A 26,735-nucleotide genomic window follows, 5' to 3' on the forward strand; every position below is an offset into this window, starting at 1 on the left:
TAAATTTAGTTACTTTGACACATTTTCCAGCACACACAACGATTTGGGCAGAAGTTGACTGTGTTTCTAACTGGTTTGGGACACAAACAGCTAAACACACAGTTCATGTCCACACTTTTAATAAGTGGTTAATTGTCAGTCAGTCAATTATAACTGTTCTCCACCCTTGCCATCAACTGAATCTGGTGCATGGATTGGTTCCTGTAAAACAACGGGCATGTGGATATTTTGCTAAATACACAGCCACCTAACTGTGTCACTGTAACTGACTAAACAAGTCCTCTCTCCTCCTATAAATCCATACAGTTAGATATACCACAGTACATTTGTGTCATTCTATATGCCTGCCTTTGTGGACTCTAATCACTCATGCATAGGCTATCCTAGAGGTCTTATCTGGCTGTCACCTGAACATGCTTCTCTGGAACAAAAGTTGCTACCATTGATTTAGCTCATGTTGGTACCGTATGTGTCCACATACAGATGTTACTGAAATAAATCATTAGAAATACATTAGGAAACTGATTTAGTGAAGTTGGTGCAAGTTTATGTGTAGAGATGCCCTAAAAGAAATTCCATTTTGGCTCATGCATCATCAAAGGCTTGTTAAGTGAGTTCTAATTGCAGATCCTTTTTCAGTAGTTATATGAGAACCCACTTAGCTTGACATACAGATGTCAGCTCCAGTCTGCAGCGCTGGAAGCTAACAAGCAAACACATCCTAAATCCATCTTGCTCATTGTAAACACAGCATGTTTGATATGGAAGTCATTAACATACAGAGAATGTGGAATCCCACAATGCCATGTTCACAAAGTAACTTTTCAGAGTAGAACCACACCTTAAGGTTCTGAGGCCAACATGAACACACCCATTGCAGTATAGCATTTAGTGACAGGTAGAGAGAAGGCTGCCAAAACAGTTTTCATTATAAATCCCCATTTTCACTTGTTCATAACTTCCTCGGTTCTCTTTCTGAGAAACTTTCCATGCTTGATCTCTTCTGAAGGGTGATTTTAAAAAAATGTCAGCAATCTAGTGGAAACTATTCAACATAGACATAATTTATGAAAATGTGTGACTAACAGGTGAGAGAGGAAGTCACTACATTAATTTGATACAGATTATGCATGATAAAAAATGCTCAGTAGATGTCTCGTATATTATGTTACCATTAGAAAAGTACTGTCTTTGAAATGTTAGGGTCCACATTAAAAAGTTTTTAAGAGTCTCAATCACATAGTTCTGTTTATTGTCAAATGAAGTACTTCAAGAAGAGGGGAAAAGCAAATAAAAGGTATATTCCAGTGTAAAATACATGGGGAAATGATGATTAGTTGTTGTATGGAGGACACTGATAATATATACCAACGTATTAGCTATTGGCTTTTGCATACAAACAAGTATTTCTACTGACAAATTTCACGCTAAGTGCACAAGGAAGGAGTTTCACCAAAAATACTAATGAAGGCTCAATTGTGGCTATCAGTTTGTTGCTAATAGCTCTCTCTTTCATTTTACAATGTTTAGAAAGACTGTAAATAGTAATGAAAAGATAAATGTGTACGAAATTCAAACGGCAAGTTGCTCCTAATGGCTACTGAAGACAGAGGGCCTGATTCTCATTTACACTAAGGCCCCTTTGCACCACATGATAATGTAAAGAGGCCTTCAAGTGGCTGTAAATTATATTGATGCCCATTTTAAGGCCAGTTTACACAGCAGAGTGGTGTAAAGCAGCTTTAATGTCAATGTGAGTCAGACCCAGTATTTTTCATTATTCTGCAGAATATCGACCTAATCACCTTTTGATTATGCTGGTGTACTGGTGAAAAGTATGTTTTGTACAAATATCAGAGAAACATTCATCAGAAGATAAAAAAGGACAGTAATTAATATTTAGCTTTTAAAATAAATATGTACACTATTTACAATATTTCAGAATGTTTCAGAAGATAATATATCCAGAACTATGTGAGAATGCCTAAAAATAACTCCCTATTCTTTTAATAGGAAATGATTTAATATACAAATATATATATATATATAGCTAGGGTGACCAGATAGCAACTGTGAAAAAACGGGAGGGGGGGGGAATAGGCACCTATATAAGAAAAAGTCCCCAAAAACGGGACTGTCCCTTTAAAAATGGGACATCTGGTTACCCTATATATTGCAGTTATTTATTTTCCCTTCAGTCAACTGTTCAAAAATTAACAAACAAGGATAGCATGGGACATTATTTTCATCAACCAAGATTCAGGTACCCAATGTCCATATATTGAATAAAGTCAAAAATATTGTACTTCAGCTGGAAATCCTAAGAGTGCTTTCGATGTTGAGAATATTTGCAGCCCATTACTCTGCTGCCATACTAGCAAGTTAGCTTAATGTATCTGATAGTCCTGTCTGCAAAGCTGCAGAAAAGCACATATATCAGTTGGTCTCAGTGATGGTGATCGTCTGTAGCATGTCAGATAGGTTTTCTGGATCTAGCTCTTCTTTGCCATTATCTGAATTTTCCGATAAGATGTAACAGCCAGAGTCTCTCGGACAGTCATTTAACTCTGACTTGTTAAAGCTGAGATCAGGGCTTAAGGACAGGGGCTGTTGCTCATTTTCATGTTCTTGTTCAGCTGTAAAAAATGAAAAGGAAAGTGTTATGAACCCCCCCGAACAACACTTAGATGATTACAAGATTGTTCTTGGAGCACTGCAGAAACTGAATTAGCAAACTGCAGCTCTATTAGAGCTGTACCTTATATCTGTTAGAAATTGAAACCTTAGAAATCAAAGGATTGATCATTTTCACTACATGATGTCAACAGTCACTGTAGCCCACTTAACATGAACATGATCCTGCAATACATTGCTCAAAGGATACCTGAACCCCGAAGAAGACAAAAGGACTGTGTATTGGTTCAAGGGTCTGCTTGTGCAAAATGCATTGCAACGCTGGGGTCTATATGTCTGGCTCTTCATATATGTCTTCCCTCACTTTCAAAATCCTTTTAAAGACCAATTCAGTACCATCTAACATTCCAGTTTCAATGTGCCCTCAACCTTCTGTGATTGATGTGTAATGTATTGTAGCTGCTGTACCTTTAGGCTATAAGCCCCACAGGGCACGGATTTAGGCTATGTCTACACTACGCAGCTTTTAGCACAAAGCTGTGCCACTACAGCCATGCGGCTAAAAGGCACACAGTGCAGCTGCTGTTTGTTGGCGGGAGAGAGCTCTCCTGCCAACAAAAAACTTCCACACCCAGCGAGCAGTGGTAGCTTTGCTGTCAGGAGAGCACTCCTGCCGACAAAGTGCTGTTCACATTGGTGCTTTTCCTCGACAAAACTTTTGTCTTTTGGGGTGTGTGTGTTTTTTTAACACTTCTGAATGACAAAAGTTTTGTCGTTCACTTGCAAGTGTAGACAAAGCCTTAGTGTATTTATTTACAGTACTGGGTATGTTAACCATGCCATACAATTGCAAGATTTTCAAAAGCACCCACAAAGAGGGCCAGATTTGCCAAAGAGCTCAGTTCCCATTTCAGTACCAAAATGAAGTGGCCAGCTTTTCAAAAGCAATAAGGATCAGATTTTTAAAGGTGTTTAGGTGTTGCTGTGCTCAGCATTGCAAAGCCTAACTGGGTTAGATACTTAAGTCTCATTTTCAAAAGGGATTTAGGCACTTGGGATTTCAATGGGACTTAGGCACTGAGCCTAACTCTGACTGAAATTCAAAATCCCTTTTGAAAATGAGACTTAGGCTTTGCAATGCTGAGTGCAGCAATAACTAAATACCTTTAAAAATCTAGACTTTAGCTTTTCAGTGAGAGTTGCTGGTGCTGAGCATTTCTGAAAATCTGGCCATACCTAAATAAAGGATGAGATTTTCAAAGGCACAAAGGGCAATTAGTCACCCAACTCCCATTCATGTTGTTGAAAATCTCCCCAAATTAAATAGAAGCAAATTTCTCTTTCAAAACATTTGTCCTTATTTAGCACTTGCACTATAATGAATAATCTGCCAGTGAATGGAAAAAAGACATACAGGTCTGTTGCATCTTACGCGCATTTAACATGCGCGATTTCAGCTTTACGCGGTCGGCAAAAACAAAACAAAAAAGAGAAAAATAACAATTTTAATACTGTACTTGTAGTGCGGGCGATTCCGCCGCCATTCAACTCAATGTAATTTTGACTATACGCGGTTTTCGCTTTACGCGCTAACCACGGAACGGAACCCCCGTGTAAGATGAGACTCGCCTGTACTGCCTCAACAGGAAGAAAATAAACTGATCTCTCAACCAACTACAACCTGGTATCTCACTGAACATACCAAAATGTCATGAATTTGATATATATTTGACACAGAAAGTCACTGGTGGTTCACTACTCTATCAGCAACTCATATCAGGCCTGACATACTACACCTAACACACTGTTGGCACTCTGTATCTAAAAGCTGTCCCATAAGGTATATATGAACTGGTAACATGCTGGTCTTGAAAATCATGTCATGGCGTATGCACGGGGTGTGTACAAAAGGTTATCAATACATGCTAGAATTGTGTTCTAAACATGCGTGTCAGGCAGGATTATGATACACAAGGAATGTGGTTCTGCCTACTTGACTGTGTCTCCGATGTAAATTAGGTAAGGTGTGACCAAAGACAAAGAAAAGCACATTTACATACAAGGCAAACAAAGCCATCAGGAGAGCAAAAGGGGAAAGAGGAATAGTCGTAAGAGAGTTATTGTGAAATTTTTATATGTAATGATCAGTTTTGTTCTCAATTAATACTATATTTGTTAATGATGACAGCTTTATAGTGAACATGAATCCTGTGTATTGGAGGTAGAGTAGATTATGTGCATTTACAGAATGGTCATATATAGCATATGTCTACCAGGAGGCTGGGGTCCAGATTGTATTTACAGTGTGCATTGCTGGTACACCAGATAGAATTAAGGCTTTGGATGCAAAACCCTCCCTGGAAAAGGCAGGCATGCAAGGAAGATTCATAGATAGTCATTTCAAAACAATCACAATATTTCATTCAAAAAAACTGTAAAAACTGGACATTTTGGCATTGTTGGAACTTTTTTCTTTTTCCTCCTAACCAAAATTCTGGCAAAATCAACCTGATTTCACAAAGCATTTCAGTTTCCAAAGAATTGTGTAGTCTAACACAATATGGTACCATCAAAGTATTTCCAACCAGCTCGAATTGTAATCATCTGCCCTGAAACTCCCGTATAACACGTCTGCATCAAGACCATAACCTCTTTTGAGGTACAGATTATCTTTTTAGAAAGCTATCCATTCTTAATTTAAAGACTTCAAGTGATGGAGAATCCACCATTTCCCTATGTAAGTTAATGGTTAACTATCCTCACTGTTAAAAAGGTGAACCTTTGGTCAGATTTGGCATTGTCTGTAACTATTTCATCCTCTCCCCACCTTACAGAGGATGGTTTGTCATATGAAATTTCACCTCTTTTTGTAGGGAAAATTTTTGGTAACATATCAGGCCAAGTTAATTTCTGGAGTAACTCCAGTAACTTAAATGGAGTTATACCAGGATTATTAATTAATTATAATTATTATTATTAGTTAATCACAATAATAGAGGATACATATGTGATGCCTAACCTAGCTTTTCTATTAGCTCGTGCTACATTTCAGCCAATGGCAGCAAAAAACCAAGTCTGCGTGGTCACTGTGTGCTTACAGAAAGTTATTGTACGAACCCTTCCTTAGATGCTGAACTCAGTAGTTTTTCCTATTCCTCAACTGTAATCCCAGGATCATTTACATTACCACTTGCAAGTGCTTTTATCAGCTTCTGTAGAATCATCTCTCTGTCCCCTCAAGCAGTGACCTAAAAAAGTGTTAATCCTGTTTACATCATTATGGTCAAAGAGGAAGCTTTGTCTATTTCTTTCTTTTTTTCTTTTTTCAAAGTGAGCAGGAAGAGACAGTTATTGCTGGAATTTTTTTTAATTCCATTTTTTTTTGGTCATCCTATTTGTTTCCTTTTCATTAAAAGATGACTTTTTAACTATGTTCTGAAGAGTATAACTTCTTGTGCACAACTGGATCTGTTGTGGATTTTTTGCATTTGTGTCTTCCCATCATGTTGTCACAATGACAGATCACATTTGGACCAAAATGGCAGGAGCTGAAACTTCTGTAAGAGGACTATGTATGCATTTTTCCTCTGGCTTTTGAATTATTGTGTGCTGTGAATATATGGTAGTCTTGGGTAAACTCTGTAACTTTCTAGAAAGCAGAGTATTTACACACACTTTTTTGTAGCAAAATCAATCTGAGACAAATAAGCTAAAAACTAAATTACTACAAAGACAGAATGGGACTCTGAAGTGGTGCAGCACTGAACTTCACAGTGTCACAACTTTATTATTGCTGGTCAAAAGATGGTATTTTCTGTGGAAAAAATTAGAAAATTTAGAAAATGTTCCAGTGTTTGTTGTCTGAAAAAAATAAAAATATTATTTTTTCTGTTTTTCATTGAATAAATAAAATAAATATTTTCTTCAGGAAAAACAGGCCAATTTTGTCTGAAAAAAATTGATAGAAAATTTTCAGCCTGCTCTGACTATCATGCAGTAAATACAAAAGCTGCCTCAACAGAATATTGAGCATTATAAATATATATGGATTCAGTGTAAATGTCAAGTTCTCCTACTCCACAAATAAAAGCTATACTTATTTTTAACTTTTGACTTTTACACCTACTTGTTCTTAACTTCCTGGATACCCTGTCAAGCTCTTTATCATTAAAGGTAAGTTTGTAGGGTTAACCTGGATGTCAGTGAAAGATACACTGCACAGGAAAAGGAATAGATAAAGAACAACTACTGTTAAGTGTTGCAGATTCATCAGACCTCACTATCTGATCAACAAATGGAAGGCGTGTTATTTTTCCTACAGTAAATCAGTTTCATTTCAGATACGTAGCTTTCAGTCAGAGCTGTCTAAGATAAGGTTAGAAGAGTCCAAGTATGCAGAATTTTGACACGTGTTCCAATACAGACTTTTTACAAACTTTTTCTTTTTGCTGTGCCCTCCTTCTCCATGGAAGTCAGATAAGCGCCACACCCACCCTGCCCCATCTCCCATCCCTCTGGGACAGAAACTGGGGTGGTGGCAAGATCCAGCTGGCTCTATTCCCACATGAGCCCATGGCAGCTTGGCACGGAGCAAACCAGGATCCTTGCCCTCCTTCCCCCCCCATCCAGAGCCTCTCACTCGTGCAGGGCCTGGAGGGTTTAAAATATGCAGGGCTGCGGCCAGCCAGTTATCTGGGCTGGGGCAGCAGAGAGAGCTCACAGGAGTCCCCAGCGGTCAGGGAGTGGAGAAGGGGGAGAGCAGCAGGTTACTGCCAGAGCAGGATGGTGCTGCTCTTTCCCTTACTCCTCTCCCTGACCAGTGGGGACTCCCTGTGCATTCTCTCCACTGCTGCCCGGCCCTGGTTCAGACCCATCTGACCCCAGCTCTGCACCCCACCTTGTGCCTCCCGATAACCTCATTGCATCGAAAACCAATGTTTTAATACTATTTTAAACTAAACTATAGGATTAAACTAAGAGTATTGAGGAAATTTTAGGCCTTAGGTCTTTGACAATGAATGCGTGATGAATATGTAGTTTTTCCCCTTGTTAGCTCTTGGAAATTATTATTACTACCACTATTTCGGTGGGTCTGTAGATGTGCATGGAACTTTACAGAACTAGTGAAAGGATACGTCCCTTCAGAAAAGAGTTTATAATCTAAAACCCTGATTCAGGAAAACAATTACATGTATGCTTTAGAAAAATTCCTATTGACTATCAGTGGGACCAGGATTTCAGCTCATGACCACATATACCGGTATATATATAAGTTCAGTTATAACAATGGTGTCCAGCTTTTGCAACCCTATTTTCCAGTTGGATTGGCTGAAGCACAAGGAGGTCAAATGAGGTGTCCAAGGTCACACATTGAGTCAGACGCTCAGGTTGGACTTAACCCCAAGATCATCTTGGCTCCCTTCTTTTGTTGTAACTACTTGACCGAATGGCTTATTTATATTCCTCTATGCAGTTGTATCAATTTTAGTTTTTAACATCTTTGTACTTTAGAGTGTCATGTCAAACCTTGCACATTACTTCTCTCCTCATCAGTCCACTGACAAATACTACCGTGTTATGGCAATCAGTTAAGGTCAGCTTCATCACCATGCTCCTGATTCAGGAGAGCATTTTCCTTGAATGTGTGCTTAAAGTTAAGCATACATAAGTCCTATTGACATCTCTGGGACTTAATAAAAGCTTTATAATTAAGCACATGCTTAAATGTTAAAGGCCCATTCACTATTCTGCTCTTTGAGAACAGCGTTTGACTGAACTGAAATACTCATGTATTCACAGCTGATGTGAAGCAATTATTCATCTCATCCATGGACTTAATACTCCAACACATCATCAGTAGCCTTGAAACAAGGAGCACATTACAAGACTTATTATTTACAGAACAATTACAAGTATTTCAATTGTTAAACTACAGCACAAATATCCTCAAGTATACTATTCTGCCTGAAGAACAATGGCATAAACCTATGCTGGCAAAGGGCAGGGACCACTCGTGGATGGTAAGGATTAATTAGTCAAGGTTTAATGTAAAGAATATGAAAAGGCTGTGTCAGGTTAAGGACACTCTTCCCTGATCCTTGCACTTTTGCTGGCATGGGAACATGAAGAACATCAAGTGATTAAAAGTAGCTTGAGAAAGACACTAACTAATGCCTATTACAGAGTTTAGATGCTTAAGGCTGCCTGCAATGCTTGCTATCATTTGAGTATTAAAAACAGTAAATCATAACTACACCATACCAGAACAGTATTTCATGACTACAGAAACCTGTTAAAATTACTCATACTTTGTACCAATAAAAAAATCCTTGTAAAAATATAACTTTAGCATTTTCTATTCCTGTTTTGTTTGTTAATTGTTGATGTAAAACGTGTAGGATAAAATATACAGAATGTGCAGCATGATCACTTAGCAACCTAGATATGTACTGATATATATGCACAATCCAAGGGCAGGTCAAGGGGGAGGGGACAGGAGGCCACCTCCACCCAAACTGCAGGCTAAACAATAGGTATAGTTCTTTCTCCTTTCCTTCCAGGCTCACTCCTCCTCGTCCTCACTTCAATCATTGTATCTGTTATACTGGGGAGGCCCCTTTCCCACCCTCACCACCCTCAGCTGACAAAGGCTACAGGATAGAAAGAAGGACTGTTCCTGATGTGCATCCGTCACCCAGTCCATAGGGAATGGTGAGGGCAGAGAAGGCCATTTGAACTACCTCTCCTGACAGTTCTCATGGAGTCTCTTTTCTTTCCATCTTGGAGGAGGAGAGACAGTAAGGGACAAAGAGGGATTCAGAGAGACCCAGAGATGGTCTGGGAGTGAGGGGTCCTGAGAGACCCAGACAGAAAGCTGAGGGGGGCTGAGACAGCCATGGGTTCTTAGAAACTCAGAGAGGCAGAGTGTGCATATGAGATGGAGGATCCCACTTGGGGTGAAGTTCTGAATAATTGAGCTTTATGTGTTGGAAGTGGCCAGGTGTGTAAGAGTGACTGAGTGATAGACAGAAATCCACTCCACCCCAGTTAACAGCCAGACTGGGGGGGTTGCAGATGAGCTATTACTCTTGATGAGCTGTAGACCTAGGCCCCTAAGAAATCCCTAAAATGTCTCTGGGAGACTTTGCATTCCCCGGTCCCATTTTTTCTTCCACAGAATCCTCAATTTAGAGTGGATATCTGGCAAAGTGGTTGCTCAGGAAGGGCATGACTCTACATTAATGCAGAACAAACCTCTACGATTTGGTCTGGATGAGTATCCAAATATGTAGCTGTTTAGCTGAAATTTGTAGGAACTTATCTGAACTATTTTGGGTTAGAAATCAGGCTGAAAATATCACAATAGCATGTCTCACGGTCTTGGTACTTCCAAGTCCAGTGAAAGCAGCAAGTGCAAATAAGCATAAAAGGGAAAACAAAACACACACAGAGAAAGCTAATAACTTCTTGAACCTCAAACAAGATCCAGTTCAGGTTCATTTCAAGCTGAGACTACAGATCAGCTACTGTTTTATCCAAACCATTGTTTGCTGATCTGTACTACAAATGCCAGTAAATTTCATGGCTCTCACCAGGGGCTAAAGGGAAGGAACAGTGAATGGGAAGAGAGGATGTTGAAGATCCTCCTTTGCAGGAAGACAAAGACAAAAATGTTTTAATGTACTTCTAGGAAGTAAACCTGGGACATGGGAGATCTAATTTCAATTTCCTGCTCTATCACAGGCATCACTTAGCCTCTCTGTGCCTCAGTTCCCATCGGTAAAATAGGGATGATAGCCATGCTCTACCTTACAGAGCTGTTGTGAGGCATTCATATACTTCTGGGAGAGGGGCAATAATAGTACCTGAGATAATTTTTCAGGAATTTTTCCTATTTGAGGAAAAAGTCTAATTTGTGGACTTTGGCAGAAGTCACCATTATTTTAAATGTGTTTATGTCTCCAATTAAAATGAGAACATAACATTGAATGTAAGTTTACACACTTACTTTCATAGTCCTGTAGATTCTCAACTGCAGAAAGTAACCTTGCCCTGTCTTCTGGGTTTGTAATATTTAGTTCAATCAAATGGCTGTCCTGTAGCTCCTTTAAATCCTCCAAAGTCTCATAGCCATTTAGCAAGAGGGTTGATGAGTATTCCTACAAAAAGAAAAGCAAACAATTCCTTTAGTGAGCAATCAGCAGGTTCAGTGAGAGACATAACCATAATTTCTCTCTTTCATTTTTTTGGTGGAAATGGGGAGAAAAGTCATCATGACTCCTGGAGCACCGAGTCCCCCAATCAGCAACATTGCCTCAGGGCTTGTTTTAAAGAGAGCTGTCAAATTACTGTTCCCTCCCTTGTCCTGCCCATAACATGAGACATCCTGCAATGTGTCTCAGAGTACCTCAGATATACTAACACTTTACATTCAGACTGGGTTTATTTAGCTGAACTGCAGCATTGTTTAATCTATTGCTATCCAGAGGGCCAGACCCTCAGCTGGTGTAAATCAGAGTATCTCCATTGAATCTGATTTATAGCATCTGAGGATCTGGCCCAGTGTCTGTAACACTCCCATATTAATTTGAGAAACATGAGAATTGTTTCATAGAAGACTTTGTGTGGTGTTTCTGTTGGAAAGTCAGGTTTTCTATTTTTGTCAGTGGACTGCTAGAAACTGCAGCGCATACCCATAACAGGCATTGCTTAGTGTCTACTGCATAAGATAAGCCATTCTAAAGGTCACAGAATGAAATTAAGTGCATTATTGTCCTTTCCACCACCACAATTAGTTATTGTTAAATTAAAGTTGGATTGCCTGGAGGGATAACACTGACACAGAACCAAGAATATGATTCATTAACAGGTCAGGGGAAAAAAATAACCTTTCAAGACACTAAGAGAGAGTTTCCATTTAGATGGACTTGAACCAAGCCCCTTCATTCCAATACCCCCAAATTTCAGTGCCTGGCCCAAACAGGACAAACCAAAATAGGACAAACCAAAACTCCAGATTCAGTCACCACTAAACTTTGCAAATGTTTGGATCTGGGCCTGACCTTTGTAGCTTGGGTCCCCTTTCTAATTTTAACGTAACATACTTTCTGAACATATTTTCCCTCTCCTTTTATAGGAGTAAACTAAGTCTAGAGCTGGAACCAGGAGCTTCTGTGTTCTACTCTCGACTCACTGCTATCTCAGGCTGTGACACTGGGCCATTCACAACCTCTCTGCATCTCAAGTTCCTGAACTGTAAAATGAAGATCAGTGGCCAAATTCGAGTCACGTGAGGGATACATTTTACCCAATAATATTTACAACACTAACATGCAGTAGGAAGTTTTGAGGATTAATTAGGGTTTGCAAACTGCTTTGAAATTGCAGTGTCATAATACTGTCATTATTATTATTTTATGTCTGTGTTACAATAATTATTCCATTGATAAAACAGCCTAAGAAGAAGCATTCAAATTTTCTGTATCCAGAAAACAATTTGAGTCCAGCTCCATAAGCAGGCTGGGTATTTTGTTTACACTGGTGCCAGCCAGAGGGAGCATGCAGAGAACCATGTAGATGGCTGTAGGACTAATGCATTGTTACTCCTGGTGCCCCCAACTGTGTGTGTGTTGTCCCAGTGTCTGAGTGTGTGTGTGTGTATTCCTGCAGAGAGAAGTGATTCATTCCCACACAAATACCAGTGCCATAACATTGTTGTTATTATTCTTATTTATCATTTGTATTGCAGTAATATCTAGAGACCCAATCAGAAATTGGGGCCCATTGGGCTACACACACTACACACCTATACTAAAAAAAGACTACCTCTTCCCCAAGGACCTTACCAACTAAGAAAAAGGCATATTAAGTGAAGGATTAATGTACTCTCATGCCTTATTTTGCCAACAACCACCCTCACATCCACATATCCACTGGCTAGGTAATGGAAGGAAGTAGCATCTTCTGGGCTACTGATAGGATATTTCCCAAGCTGCTGGAGCCTGCCATTTTGGCCCTGGCTTTGATGTAAAAATAAGAGCAAATGCACAGAAACAAAATAAAACACAAAACTGGAAATGTGTTTGCTGACCTGAAGATGGACCCGTTCCAAAAGTTCCTGCAGAGTTTTAGGTTTGGCCCTTTTGCTCCCTCTGTGTGCCTTTATCTTTCTAGGTGTAGCTTCCGCTTCCAAAATAATATCGACGTAAATGAATTTGAAGTGCCCCACCTTGTTATTCAGCATGCCTGTCCACATACCCATGGGGGTTTTGCAGATGATGTCTATAATGTCTCCTTTCTAGAGAAAAAAAAAGCACACCAAATCTGAGGCAGATGATTTGTGATATGTAACCTGTTACCTCAATGGAGCAAGAACAGAGTCACTACACAGACAACATCGAGCAGAAGCAACATTAGTGCTCAGCAGTATTAACTAGAATGAAGAAACTCTCCTTCCACAACTAGGGAATACTTCTTGATTTACAAAATTCCAGAAAACAATTGCAGAGTAATGTGTGGCAAGATTGGCCCTGGCCCTACAAACCCCTGCAGAGGAGTAAGGGGCAGAAAGTGGACCCCTTTCTTGCTTGTGCGGGCAATACAATTTACATATGGGATGGGAAGTAGCCTCTGTGGAGCTACTATTTTCCTTCCCATGCAGATGGGCCAGCAGTGGGCAGGAAGGGACAGGGAATGGGTGGAGTCTTGGCAAGGAGCAAGAGGGCATTCATAGGGTATATCTCCACTACATAGTTAACCTGGACTCTTACCCAGGTTTTAGCCCAGCTTCCTATCCTGCCCCCAAACCATCCACACAGAAAAACCTCTGACTTGATTTGGAGGGGCTTTAAGCCAGACTAGCTTACATAGCTTGGTGTGGGGGTTAGAACCCAGGCTCTACTTTAACTTGAGCTGGAACCCACCCACTTTGCGGTGAGGATTCAGGCTAAATCACTCAAGTGCTGATAGGCCTCCAATGCCTTTCCCATAGTTCCCCCAAAGGGTAGACAAGTTCTCCCACAACTGATAAAAAAGAATCGTAGAACACCTTGGCACACAAAAAAAACATGGGATATGCTCCAGACGACAACAAGCAAGTGAGAATGGTAACAAAGATAGACCTTTGCAGTCAGGGCTCTCACACCTGGGCTAGGCTTACTCAGGTGCTGATCACCCAAGCTAACTCTTCAGTGAAGGCAAACCCCTCCCCAGTTTGCTCCTGGGACAGCTCAACAATGCACTGTCCCAGCAGCAAACTCCTTTATTCTGGGCAGTTTGTAAATACACAATCTAGACCTTAATTGTTAAATTATATATATATAATTCTGCCTTAAAATAAGAATTTACCACAGTATTTCAAATAGTGGTGTGCAAAGCATATGCAGCAAATCTCCAAACCCACCTTGGGTTTGGAGATTTTGTTCCAAACTTGAAATTGAGACCCAGTTTATTACAATGTGTGTTATAAATTCTGCAAACATTTTGAGTAAATTTCAGCCAAATGATAGTTTTGCTTTGCAATCATGCAAAGTTCAGGGTTTCACCAGGTTTTGAGTTTGTTTGACCACTAAACTCAGAGGTATGAAACCACATGAAATGAAAGCTAAGGAAATATTTGCCCCCAGCCCCATGAAGCAAAAACACTATGCTTTTGGAAAGGTCTCATTTCTACATATTGGGAGGGGGATTTGTATCTGAATCCAGATTAGGCTCAGCCTGGGGTTCAAAGCCAACTCAGAGCTAAGGTTTGTGTTTTGATTGAACGGTGCTGAAATTTTATGGGCTGTACTCACAAGTTTTGAGCCCCAAGCAGCAGGCAGCTCACAACTTTAAAGCAAGCTGCCTTAATAGTGAAAAATGTACATGACCTCATCGTTATGCCATCTGATATCACCAAATAGCTGATTTGAAAAAAGACAACACCACTGAGGTGGTTGGGGAAGTAATGAACTAACTGGTGGTGAAAATGATCACCAAGCAAAGGCAGAGGTTGAGGATACAATAGAGTAATAGATAAACTGGGCAGGACTATATCATATAGTGGTTTAAAGGTGACAGTAGGAAGCTTATATTTGATGCAGGGGAGAAGGAGGAGTCAGCAGCATAGCTTACAGGGGTAACATAATCAAAGCAACACTCAAGAAAGATGATTTTGGGAGCAGTATTTTAAATGGACAGACTCAAGATCTGGACACACCCTGGATGAGAGGGCAAACTCAAAAATACTGTGATAGGGTGGAGTCCCATGACTCAGGGTCCCTGCAATAGTAGGTCTGACAACTCTGTATGAACTAGCCCTGTACAAAGGTATTGCTAAACTGACTGTGTCTGTTTTAAAGTGTCATATATCCTTAAAAGTCAGAAATGAACGAACAGACCCCTTCCCTAACAAATGTCTCAGATATCTCTACTGCACAAAGCAATTTTGATGATGGTCTCACCTTGATTTTGAGAGAGTCAGTGTCATAAGGACTCGGTGTGAAGTCGGTGTGCACTTTGGCTCGTCCACAGAATGGTCCAGTGTAAGGGACTTCATCATCAAGTCTAAAGCTGTCCCTGTTGCTGGTTCCATCTGAACAGCTAGTCACTCCACCTAATGGAGAGGAGAATGAAGATTTAAATCCCCTTCCTTGAACTACTAGATATTCAATTTTGTATAGAAATGGAGAGGCTAATATGCAAAGCACAGGATTAAAAGACTGTACTAAGAGAGTTTTCACCCATTCCAAGAAAAATATATTCAATAATCAAATGTACTACGAAAGGCTAAACAAAATAAGTTGGAGACCTTTAATTTATTCTGTGCAGTAATCCTTTATGATGCTGATGCTAATAGACTGCTCATTTTACTTATGAGCTTGTTTGAATATTACCTCTGCAGATTAATAATATGTATTTTAAAACTGCAATGTAGGGAATTATAGCTGCTGAACTTGTCCTGTTTATTCAGAGAAACTGAAACAAATACTGCAGAAACTACTTTATTTCATTATATTATAAACTAGGACCTCAACGCACCTACATTACAGAGGGAAATTTTAGTCTTATCTACATTTCTACCTGTCATTTTATCCAAGTTGGGTAATAAAACATCAGTAGAGTAAGTCAGGCAAATTGAAGCAAGCTCTGCAAAATCCCATCCAAGTATGTTTTTAGATAAGACCAGCAGTGTGTTGGAAGTAAACTCCCATATAGTTTGTACAAATCACATCAGAGAAAATGACCATAAAAATCATTTGACTTGATGTGGTTGTTCAAGTGCACAGCTACAACTCAGGGCCAGACTAACCACTAAGTACAAATGGCCTGTGCCTACCGAACCCACTCAGATCAGATTATATATGCGGTGACACCAGTGCAACATCATCATGTACAGTCTTTGGGGAGCAGTTTGCCTACAGCATGGCAGCCAGAAAGGAACCCCACTGCCCCTGGGAGAGTTACATGCCTCCCCAAACCTCCAGCTTATGCTACTTGGTGGGGGGAATAGCAGATTTTTGGTGGGTTGGGAAGGAGGCAGACCTTGGTCCTCTGCTGCCTTTGTGTTGGCTGGGTTCTCCCATCTCCTCCAGAGCAGCAGAGTCATGCTGGGTAACTCCTTTTGGCTAATCCATCTGCAGACTGGGGGCAGTGGGTTCCCAGCCACCCTAAGAGAAGGCTCGTATGTGGGTGACCCTGCAATCACCACTCCACAGGTGATGGGGCCATGGCAGCGAGAGGCCTAGGGCCAGCTCTGACATTTAAGGCTGTTGTATCAATAGGCAGGAAGTCAGGCTTGTTGAAAAGCTCAAGTTTAATTATTGTGGGGTTAAATTTTGGTTCTAATTATGAAAATGGGCAAAGTCTGATTCACAGATGGTAAAGCCAGAAGGAACTACTGTACTAACGTACCTCTGACCGCCTGTATAACACAGGCTGTATGACTTCCCTGAATTAACTCCTGTTTGAGCTAGAGCAGATCTTTCAGAAAAACATCCTGATTTAAAAACTGCCAGTAAAGAATCCAGAAAAAGTCTTGGCAAATTGTTCCAATGGCTAATTAACCTCAAGGTTAAAAAACTGCACATTACTTCCAAACTGAGTTTCTCTAGCTTTAACATCCAACCGTTGGATCTTGTTATAGCTTTGTCTGCTAGAATAAAAATCCTTGTGTTATCAAATTTCTGTTCCCCAGTGCCAACAACTCAAGGCGTATTCAATAATAAATAATAAAGAAAGAGACTGAACAGGCTATGCTTTTTTTGTACTTACTAGAAGAGCTCTGGCCACTATTCAAACTATAGAGACTGTCCATGGAGTCACTGGCTTTTAAGCAGACCTTCTCCGTGTGTGTTCCATCCCCAGGGTCACTATGCGAGTAGCAGACTTCTTTTCCTTCTTCATTCTTCAGCAATAAAAATCAGTGGTTAGATGCAGTGAAATAGATTTTATATGCACAGCTGACACGCAATATCTTGTGCATATTTACTTTGCCTATCCACAATGATTCTAAAAAACCCTATTATTACAGTTTAGTTGCAGTTTAAGAAAGCTTCTTTCACTACCAACCATTACAAGGGAGGAAGCACTTTTCGTGGTTATACCATGGGGCTGGGAATCAGGAATTCAGGGTTTAATTCCCAGCTCCACAACTTACTCACCCTGTGACCATTTACATGTCACTTACCCTTTCTGTGCCTCAATTTCCCCAGTGACTGCCCTCCAGAAAAGGACACTGGCTAAATTCATCCCTGAACTCCGCGGAATTACAACAGTAGTGAATCTGGCACAACAGTTACATCCATCTGAGGCTTATCAAGGGGAAATCCTAGATAGCCAGATAAGAGACTTTCTGGCTGCTTTGCCTCACCAGAGCAGGGGCCAAAATCTATCCCAAAGTTTTTCACCTTTCATGTTTTGTAAGTTATCTTTGCTAATTTTAGAAGTTCAGGCGGAAAATACAAAATCATCTGAGGCCTAATTCAAAAAGGCTGCCTCTTCCACATACTCAGGAAGCCCATAGGAGCAGGAAGGGAACCATTAGCTGCAACTGCTATGTCTTGCAAAGAGCTTTCCCAGAACCTGGACTCTACTGGCCTTCTGCAGCTAGAACCAAGGTCAGGGCTTTCCAGAGCCAACCTTCCAGATGGGAGTGTGGATGATCAGCTATCACACTCCCTGAGTTGGCTGCTCAAGTCTCATAACAAAAATTCTGCTTTTACAAAATTAACATAGGCCCATTTCCCTCACAAAATCATCTAAGGCCTGGGTACTGGACCTTAGAGGTTATATTATTAAATGCTACCTCTCAAAGCATAGCTTATAGAGTTTGCAAAGATTAGAAAGTATGACCCATGCTTCAGTCACCACTTCATTTAAAGCAGATGTAATAGCTAAATGGAACAATGATGATTTTCAAAGGAAGCTGGTTCTTTACCGTATTGCATTACAATGTCAACGTAGCGTGACATGCTGATGTAACCTGGATATCATATGCCCTGTGGGATATTGCATCAAACTAAGGAAAATGTTAAACATCCGTTATTTGGCTCATAGAGTAGATCAAAGGTGATAGCACATTTGTGGAGTGGGCCCAGGGCCCCTGATGTGGGACTAATCTCTAGAAACTAACTTCCTCTTCCCATGCAGATGCACGTAACACAAATCAAGGATGACTGGTTTCCAGCAGGGAGAATGCTAGTTACACCATTCTATTGCACCCTGCACTAGTTAATCAGTTGAGAAGCACTGAATGTATTAGTTACAGGGGAAAAGAAGATTGTATGTGTTGTCTGTTTCTTTTGTATGAAGAATTAATTTAACTACACAGAAATAAATGTGGCACTCCTGTTTATTCTTTCTCATAATACAAAAACAACTAGACACATAATGAAAATGAAACTCAAATATAAAACTAATAAAAGGAAATACATTTTTAATGCACAGTATGTGATTAAAATGTGGAACTCACTGCCAGAATATATTGAGGAAAAAGGTTTAGTTAGATTAAAAAACGATTTTACATTTATTTTTATATATAATAAGAATATCTGCAGTTGCATTAGATAAGATAAAAATGTATGAGGGATATAAACCCTCCTGCTTCAGGACATAAGCCTAACAGGGATTAGAAAGAATTCCTGCATGCAGGTTATTCCATAAATGTCCACCGTGAGAATTCTTCTGAAGCATCTAGTATTGGCCTTGGTCAGAGACAGGATACGAGACTAAATGGACCACTGATCTGATTCAGTATGGTAATTCCAATGTATCTCATTTTGGATCAGATTTTTCCTGGTCCTTACACAGATGGACAGTTAGTGAAGAGTGTTTAAGAAGCTTTCCCCTCACTTGCATGGCTGTATTCATGGATGGATGGATGGATGGATGCACACACAATCTTTTCACTGTTGGCAAAGCAAAATCTCTCCTTTCCCAATAGTATAAAACTCTCGTCTCTATCCTGGACCCCAGGAGGGTGAAATTGTGCGCACGCGTGTGTGCGTGCGTGTGAGAGGGAGAGAGAATATGCGTACACAGGGGAGGAAAAGCGTGGAGGGAAAGAATTGATATATAATTGAGGTAACTACTGTTTTAATTCAATATGTGTCACTAAGTTATATACACCTGAACTCTGGTACATCAATGCTAGTTTATAACATGCTACCGTAAAACAATGAAATAAACACACACAAAATTTCTAATGTAATTGATCATACAAATCCAAAGATTTTTTTAAGCATATTTACCATGTCCTCAGAGAGTGCCTTGATGTACTTTTTACCCATCTTTTTCTTCATGGTTAGGGAAATGGCCCGCATCTTCTTTCCCAGGCTTCCTCCATTACCTGCCATTTTATTTTGTCCTGGATCTCCAATGTCACTTACAGTCTCCACTTCACATATCTAATTTGAAATTAAAAAAAACCCAAAACCATTATTACTCATGAAAATAAAATCAGATGTAATGGAATGAGAGACTGCAGAGAGATATTTTGGATTCAGGTAAGGTGCATGCAAGTTATTATTAGCAGTTCTTCTAGCTTTAGAACTGTCTGGGGAATTATATGTACACAACAGACTTGCACTTCGCTTAAGTACTCACAAATGGGATATAGAAAATGCTGTACAAATTGATGCTCACCTTATTTATGGTCCCTGATCCAAATGAGAGTGGTGGGAATTTACTTAACACACTTGAAGACAGAAAGCCACATCTCCAGGATGCTAGCATAAGGCCACTATTGTAGAAGCAGCCCTCTGAAGTGTAGATTTTCCTGAGTTCTTGCTGCCCTTTCTTTTTTAAAAACAGAAATGACCCTGTCCTTTGCACTACGCAAATATTAAGGGCTTGATTGTGCAAACCTTACTCTGGTTGCTAAGCACTCAGTCACGCAAGTAGTTCCCATTGATTTCAACAGGAGCATGCACGTGAGCAAGTGCGCACCAATGCATGTTTTACACCACTGAACCCTACTGTTTCCCCAACAGTCACAGGGAGAGGGAGTAACAGAAGTAGATTATTGCAACATACAAACCTCAACTGAATCATCTGGCTTTGATACTGAATGGTGCCTAAAACGGTCAAAGTTTCCAAAACTACTTGTGCGCTATAAGACAAAATAAACAAACAAAATTGAGCTCATTGACAATATTCTTTTTCATTATTAAGACAAATACAAATTCTCTCTCTTATGTTAAAACTTCTTTGCCTATGAATGGAACATAACATGCTATTTTTAAGTAGAGACAGACACAGCCTTAGAGGTGCCTATAGGGACAAAATATGAGTGTATATCTGGAGACAAAGCAATCTGAATCAAAGACATTGTTAACAATGCATGGAATTAGATTATGCGTATGATTATAGGAGCTCATGTACACCAGTTTCACATCCGTAGTTTACATTGACTTCAGTGAGTTATCGTCATTTACTCTGGTGGTAAGGGAGATCACAATCAGGCCATTTACATTTAGTATTAAACAACGTAGGTGCTTTGGAGGACACCAGTTCTATTACTGTAGCTGTTCAATTAACTTTATACAGTTTATCCTTCCTACTGGGAACTGCAGCTGAAGACTGTTTAAGGCTCTTTAGTTTGGGCTAGATTCAGTTCCCACTGGAGGCAGCGGAAAGCCTCTCACTGGCTTCACTGGGAATTGAACTGGCCCTTAAGAGAGAGTTCCGAATAAAGAACTTTAAGCTTATTTCTGTGCGGGAACATTACGAAACCAAGTGAAACAAACAGAGTAATCAGTAAGCTCCACATTTTTCAAAAATAGCCTCTAATTTAGGTGCCCAATTTTTAAACACACACGGACTCACTTCCCTCCTGTGCCAGAGCTCTGAGCTCTGTTCGGTGCAGGGATGGGCTGATATCAGGGAGCTGGTTGCAGCTCCCTAAGCCTGTATTGCCTGGCCATGGCATTGCAGCAACCAAGGGGGCTGCACTAATTTGTACCACTGGCACAATTGTGGAGAACTGGTATATCAAAGCTCTGCTCTGCCTCCACCATGCCCCCTTATTGCTGCCACACACATCCAATGCTGAGGATAAGGCTGACACTGGAGTTAGCATTGAAGACTATGTCAGCTTTACAGCAGTGGGGAGTTCCCCTCCACAAGAGAATGATCTTCTGTCCGTTTCCAGGCAGAATCCTTTCACTTTGCATTGCCTGAGTGGCCAAAGTGTACTGAGCACACAGAATAATCTGGTCCAGTAGCTGTCTAATGTTTATCATCCAAAAATTGAAACACCCAAGTTAGAAGCTCCTTTTGACAATCTGAACCTAATAAATCAACTGCCAGAGTTTCTAGACTTGTAACAGTATCTTTTAAGAGATCAATTTAGGTTTTTCACAGTTATTCAAAGCTAAGCCAAGAGCTAACCCTTCTAATTTCTACTCTTACATATAAGATAGAGAAAATGACCTGTAATACACTCACAAGATTATTGCTTGTTTTATTTTATTTTTATACTTTGTGTGCCCTTCTCAGTAGGTATCTGGGTATCCAAAACTTTCCATTTGCATAATTTGGAAGGGAAATGCACTAAACTTAATAGTAAATATCAAACTGCATGAATAGTGTACATTTCGGAATTCTGCTCCAGAAACTACATGTCTTAAAACTTCTGGGTTAAAGAATTGCTCATATTCATTTATCCATTCCTCCCTCACTGTGACTTCAGCCTGCCTAATGGATTGCTTGTTCTCTCTTTTTCTTTCCATCTGGTGATTCTAACAGTCCTTCTCTCCTTCCATCTGCCGCAGGTATTTAAAATGCCTGTCATATTTCCCTCCCATCAACCATAACAGGTCTCCCCAGCCGTCTCTCTCTCTAGCTTCTTTAACTTTAAGATAACTTTACAGGAGGCTTTATCAGGTGTGATGTCTGAGGCCTTGTCCACCAGCCTACTGAAGTCTCATGAGCTTCCAAGCTTCTCCATCAAATATACCTCTGAATATATTGCAGTTTTGAGGAGGAAGCTTCAGATTGAGGTTTCCCTTGAGTGATGTGTAAGCAAAATGAAGGGTGATTAAGGCACTAGACTGGGATTCAGAAACCCAGTGTTCAATATTTAGGTCTGGCACAAACTCCCTTTGTCACCTTGGGTAAGCTCCTTCAGGTGGTATTTCAAAAAAATGTTCCACATTGGAATAACTCAGTTTACATGAAGTTAACGGGAAAACTCTCATTTACTTCAGTAGGAGCAGAATTTGAAAATACCATCCCTTTGAAAAGGACTTTTGAAAATACCATCCTTATTCTCATCATGCCACAGTGCTTGATTTATAAAATGCGAATAATGCTACCATGAGGATAAATTCATGTGTTTGTGAGGTACTCATATACTACAGTGGTGGGTGCCTTACGAGAACTAGACTGATGAACTAACCCTCGCTGTGTATGTTCTTATATCATCCCATTTATGTGTTATCTGAACACCACTCATGTCCTTTCATGAAGTGTTCTTAAAAGCAGGGGATCTGAAGCTCTTATGGCATTCAACTCTGATGGAGTTGAGATCTGAGTAACAATTTAACCTTATGGTAATTTTCTGAGTGATGATACAGATCTGTACCTTTTTCTACCCATAATTAATAAGCTGCAGTTTACTTCTATGTATTTGTATACTGTCCTTTTCTGGGTATAGTTAGCCCTCTAAGAGTCTCATCAGTAAACTGTCATACTTCTGACTGTTGTACAGGGTGACAAGCTGACATTCAGCGTCAGCAACTGTGATCTTAAGGATGGTGCTCATCAAAATGATACCAACTATCCTGTGTACACATATACCTCCCCTGGGTATTTCCATCTAGGAAAGACCCCATCTTATTCTGTCCCTGCTCATAAATCACAGGGTCACTATCCATTTTAGCTCCCGTATCTCTCTCACACAGTCACTTTTAAACTAAAAATAGTTGACGAGGGAGGGGAGAGAGAGGTGACAGTGGAAAACTACAGAAAAATAGCAGGTCTTAAAATCTCTATTTTCTTCTAAAGAAAAAAATAATTCAGATTCACCTTTTACACAATTCAGATTAAAAATTCCCTGATAGCCCAATCCTCTCTTCCCCCAAAACATACAAACTATTTCTTATTGGAGCTGGTTAGAAAACAATCTGTGTTTTGGGGAAAATTTTCAGAAAAGATTTTTTTTCACCAAAATATTGTTTCAGTGAAAAGTTTACAGCCAGAGTGACCTCTCCCAGTAATGTGAGGTTGGTCTCTCACTGATCTTCGGTTTGTAATAGGGTTCTAGTCCCGGGAAGGCATTCTGTGGCATATATTTGTTGAGTTTTCTAGCCTGATATCTTGTTTTTTTATGTTATTTTTGTTTATTTCATTTTGATTGTTTTGGCATTAGCGTGGTTTACAAAATTATTACATGAAATATATTTGTATATATTCATTAACTCAAATGCTGACTTAGTCATTTTAAAAAGGTATTTATTTTTTATTTGTGGTGTCTCTTAATTGGTTGTAATCCATCAGAAAATCTGTTGGAGAAAGCTACTAAGAATTGGTTAAAGGACAATTTAGTCTGTGCAGTTTAATTTTATTTAAAGCTCCCAGAAATAACTTCTATATTTACTAGATCAACAATATCATATGACAAGGGGTTAGCTCAATAGTATGATATAAAACATAGCCCCAAGGATTATGGGTCTATTAGACAGGATTAACACCTTTCACTGACTTGTCAGCCTTGCCAAATATGCTCCTCAGCAGAGTGGGAGGGATGGAAAGAGGGAGGCTGGGAATCACAACAATATTGGGAAAATATTCTCATTCAGTGATCTCTAAACATACAGTGACCTTTCTGTAGCATTCCATCATTTCAAGCTGCCTACTAGGAATAACTGTATATTAAAGTGCTGATGTGCTTCAGATAGTCTAAAAAAGAACAGAGGAAAAGGGTTTATTGTTGCTCTTACTCATAAACAACTTGAGCACAGGGAAATCAGTTATTCTTTTTAGAGCCTTGAAACAACCTTATATCCTATCTGGACAGACGCCTTGGGCTATTTTGTAGTATACTTCAGTGTTGCTTCAGAGCTATTAAATATTAATAAGGGTTACAGGATGATTTCCACCGTTCCAGATAATGGTCTTGTTGCACAGAAGAGCACTAAATAGGGCTGCTTCAGCAATTCTCCCATACTAACTTTTTCCATTAAGTAATCAATAGCTACCACCTTTTAAAATGTATTCAACCCCATTATACCGATAAAGAAATGCAGATTTAGGAGCCCTGGGCTCGGAGGGGAACAAGGCTATTACTTTTGGTATTGTCAGTCACCGCATTAGTGTCAGGGAACACCTATTTTGTGAAGGCATAGTCATAATCTGTAGGCCTCATTTCCAGGTTAAGGGAAGATCTTAAAGCAAATGCAAATCTACTAGATGAAAATATGTCATTGATTATATCTTATAAAACTAAGTGATTTTGCTGGCTGGATTCACACAAGAGTTACTGATGGGTGCATTAAGCAGATGTGAATTTGCACAATGAAATCTAATGCAGGCATGTGAAAAAAACACCCTTATTTTTCCACAGAAGGACTGTATCATTTATTTAGATTCAGTAAAAGAACATTGCTGGCTTGCTTTCCATTTGCGCTCTAGTATCCAATAAACATAACGCGAAAAGGCAAACATATCAAATTGTTTTTAATGACTCTTCTATCTTCTGATGCTTCTTTCATTCCCAGAAATTTGAGATTTTTTAAATAACCCCTTTAAAGCTGTGAAAAGACACATTTATTTTTATTTTGATCACATTTTTACTTGCCTGCGAGTTATTCTTAAAATCTTCAATGAAGTTTAAAAGAAGGGCAAAGAATAGAAAACAAACCAAAATGTTTGGCAAACAAATAGAAAACAACAGACACTAAAATCTATGGGATACTTTGTCTTCCTATTATAAACTATATATTTCCTAATTAGAGTACTTCTTATTGACAAATTAGTCAGAGTCTTCTGTATCTCAAAAGCTAGCCTATGTGCCACAAGTGACAGTGGTTGCCTTAGTAAATATTGATTATGGGTGAAATTCAGCCTGGTCATATCTCCAACGGACATTCACAATTTCTACCTGCTGAGTAGCAGCCCCTAGTATAGAATGCCAGCACAATCTCTGTGCATCACCAAAGTCCCATTCAATATAGTGTTTAAGTGGGAGGTAAGTGGTGCAGAGGCTTCATGCTGGCTCTCTGCACAGGGGTAAATGTCGCCTTGTTTGAAATTCCTCCACTCATTTTCAGCTCCAGTTTTCACTTGTCCCCTGTCTACAGTTTATACGGTATAGCTATAAATTGCTTAAGGTAACTGTTGCAGGTCTTTGACAGGCTGTTCGTACTTCAGATAATGGGGCCAGATCCTCAGCTGGTGGAAATCAGCATGATTAGTGATTTCAAGCAAACTACACTGATCTACATCAGTTGAGGATCTGGCCCAACTTTTTCTTTCTGTTCTTTTTCTCTTCACCCCCCACTAAGGATTATTCCTTTGTGATGTGTTTCTAGACTGTCCCTGCTCTTTCCTCACTGCAGGGAAAGAAGCCACAGGAACATCCAAGAGGACAGAATATGTCTGCTTGATCAATGGAGATAAGTAGAGCTGGGCAAAGTTCACCTACATAGGGTGGGGCTGAATACATCCATTCCATGATACTTCTAGTCCCTCAGAACAAGGGATCCAGTGTCAGTCACTATGGAGATGAAACAGAGAGCTAGAGATAACTATTAGCCAGCCCATCTTAATTCTTTAATAGATCACAGGAAATGGTCTTTTAACTGGCCTGATAGCAAGCTATCATATTTGAAGTTTAGGGCTGTTCTGTATGCAGAAGTTTCTCACTTCTGTATAAAGTATAAGAATTTGAACATCTGATTCAGAAACAATCAGAAGTATAACAAAGAGCTAAGAGAGGAGACAAAAGGCCCACCATACTTCACAGGATTTGGCCCATTTACACATTAATTACATATACAGAATATCTGACTATTAATATAACTTTCTAGTCCATTTAAAAAACAAAACATGGTTAAATCTTGTACCTTACCAGGCAAAGCAACAAAAATGACACAGCTTGTTCTCGCTAACTCAGCTGGGGCAAGCTACTAAAATGGAATTTTAACTGGTTTAAAAATTACTCTATAAGACTCTGTCAGTATGCTCTGGTATTCAGTGATCGCATGGGGGTGGCAGGCTGAGGGGAAGAAAGACAAAGAGGTTGTTCAACAAAGCTGTCACCGTGAAACATCAGGGCAAACAGTAACTTTAATGATGGAAAAATCACTAGAAAATAAACAGCTGTATAAAGTAGTGTGTTAATTATATTTAACACTTCTACAGCTCAGCTAACATCGCTCTTTAAAGCAAATGTTGAACAGCTGTTCTATTAGCATGTCTATCTAACACCCACATAAACCTCTAGAGCCTTCACCAAAATGTACAGTGAAACACGTAGTACCCGGCAGCAGTGTTGTCAGAGTTTCTATTAAAAACTTTATTTTTCAGTTGTTTAGAGTCTATGCCAGTGATACTCAGACCTCAGTGGCTCAGGAGCCAAACTAGCGATCAACATTACCTAAAAGAGCCACAGTAGTGAACAT

General features: G+C 39.7%; 1 protein-coding gene across 1 annotated transcript; it reads right to left on the minus strand.

The window, feature by feature from the left end:
* Positions 1-2,436: 2,436 nt before the first annotated feature.
* Positions 2,437-19,448, minus strand: SAMSN1 (SAM domain, SH3 domain and nuclear localization signals 1). Its single transcript, XM_065423241.1, has 6 exons — positions 19,362-19,448; positions 16,885-17,017; positions 15,075-15,226; positions 12,725-12,931; positions 10,643-10,793; positions 2,437-2,636 (listed from the first exon to the last, which is right to left on the minus strand). Exons 1-6 carry the CDS (start codon positions 19,431-19,433, stop codon positions 2,437-2,439), a joined length of 915 nt encoding a protein of 304 aa, XP_065279313.1. The 5' UTR covers positions 19,434-19,448.
* Between the last annotated feature and the right edge of the window lie 7,287 nt (positions 19,449-26,735).

This window comes from Emys orbicularis, chromosome 1 (assembly GCF_028017835.1).
Source record: "Emys orbicularis isolate rEmyOrb1 chromosome 1, rEmyOrb1.hap1, whole genome shotgun sequence".
NCBI lineage: Eukaryota > Metazoa > Chordata > Testudines > Emydidae > Emys > Emys orbicularis.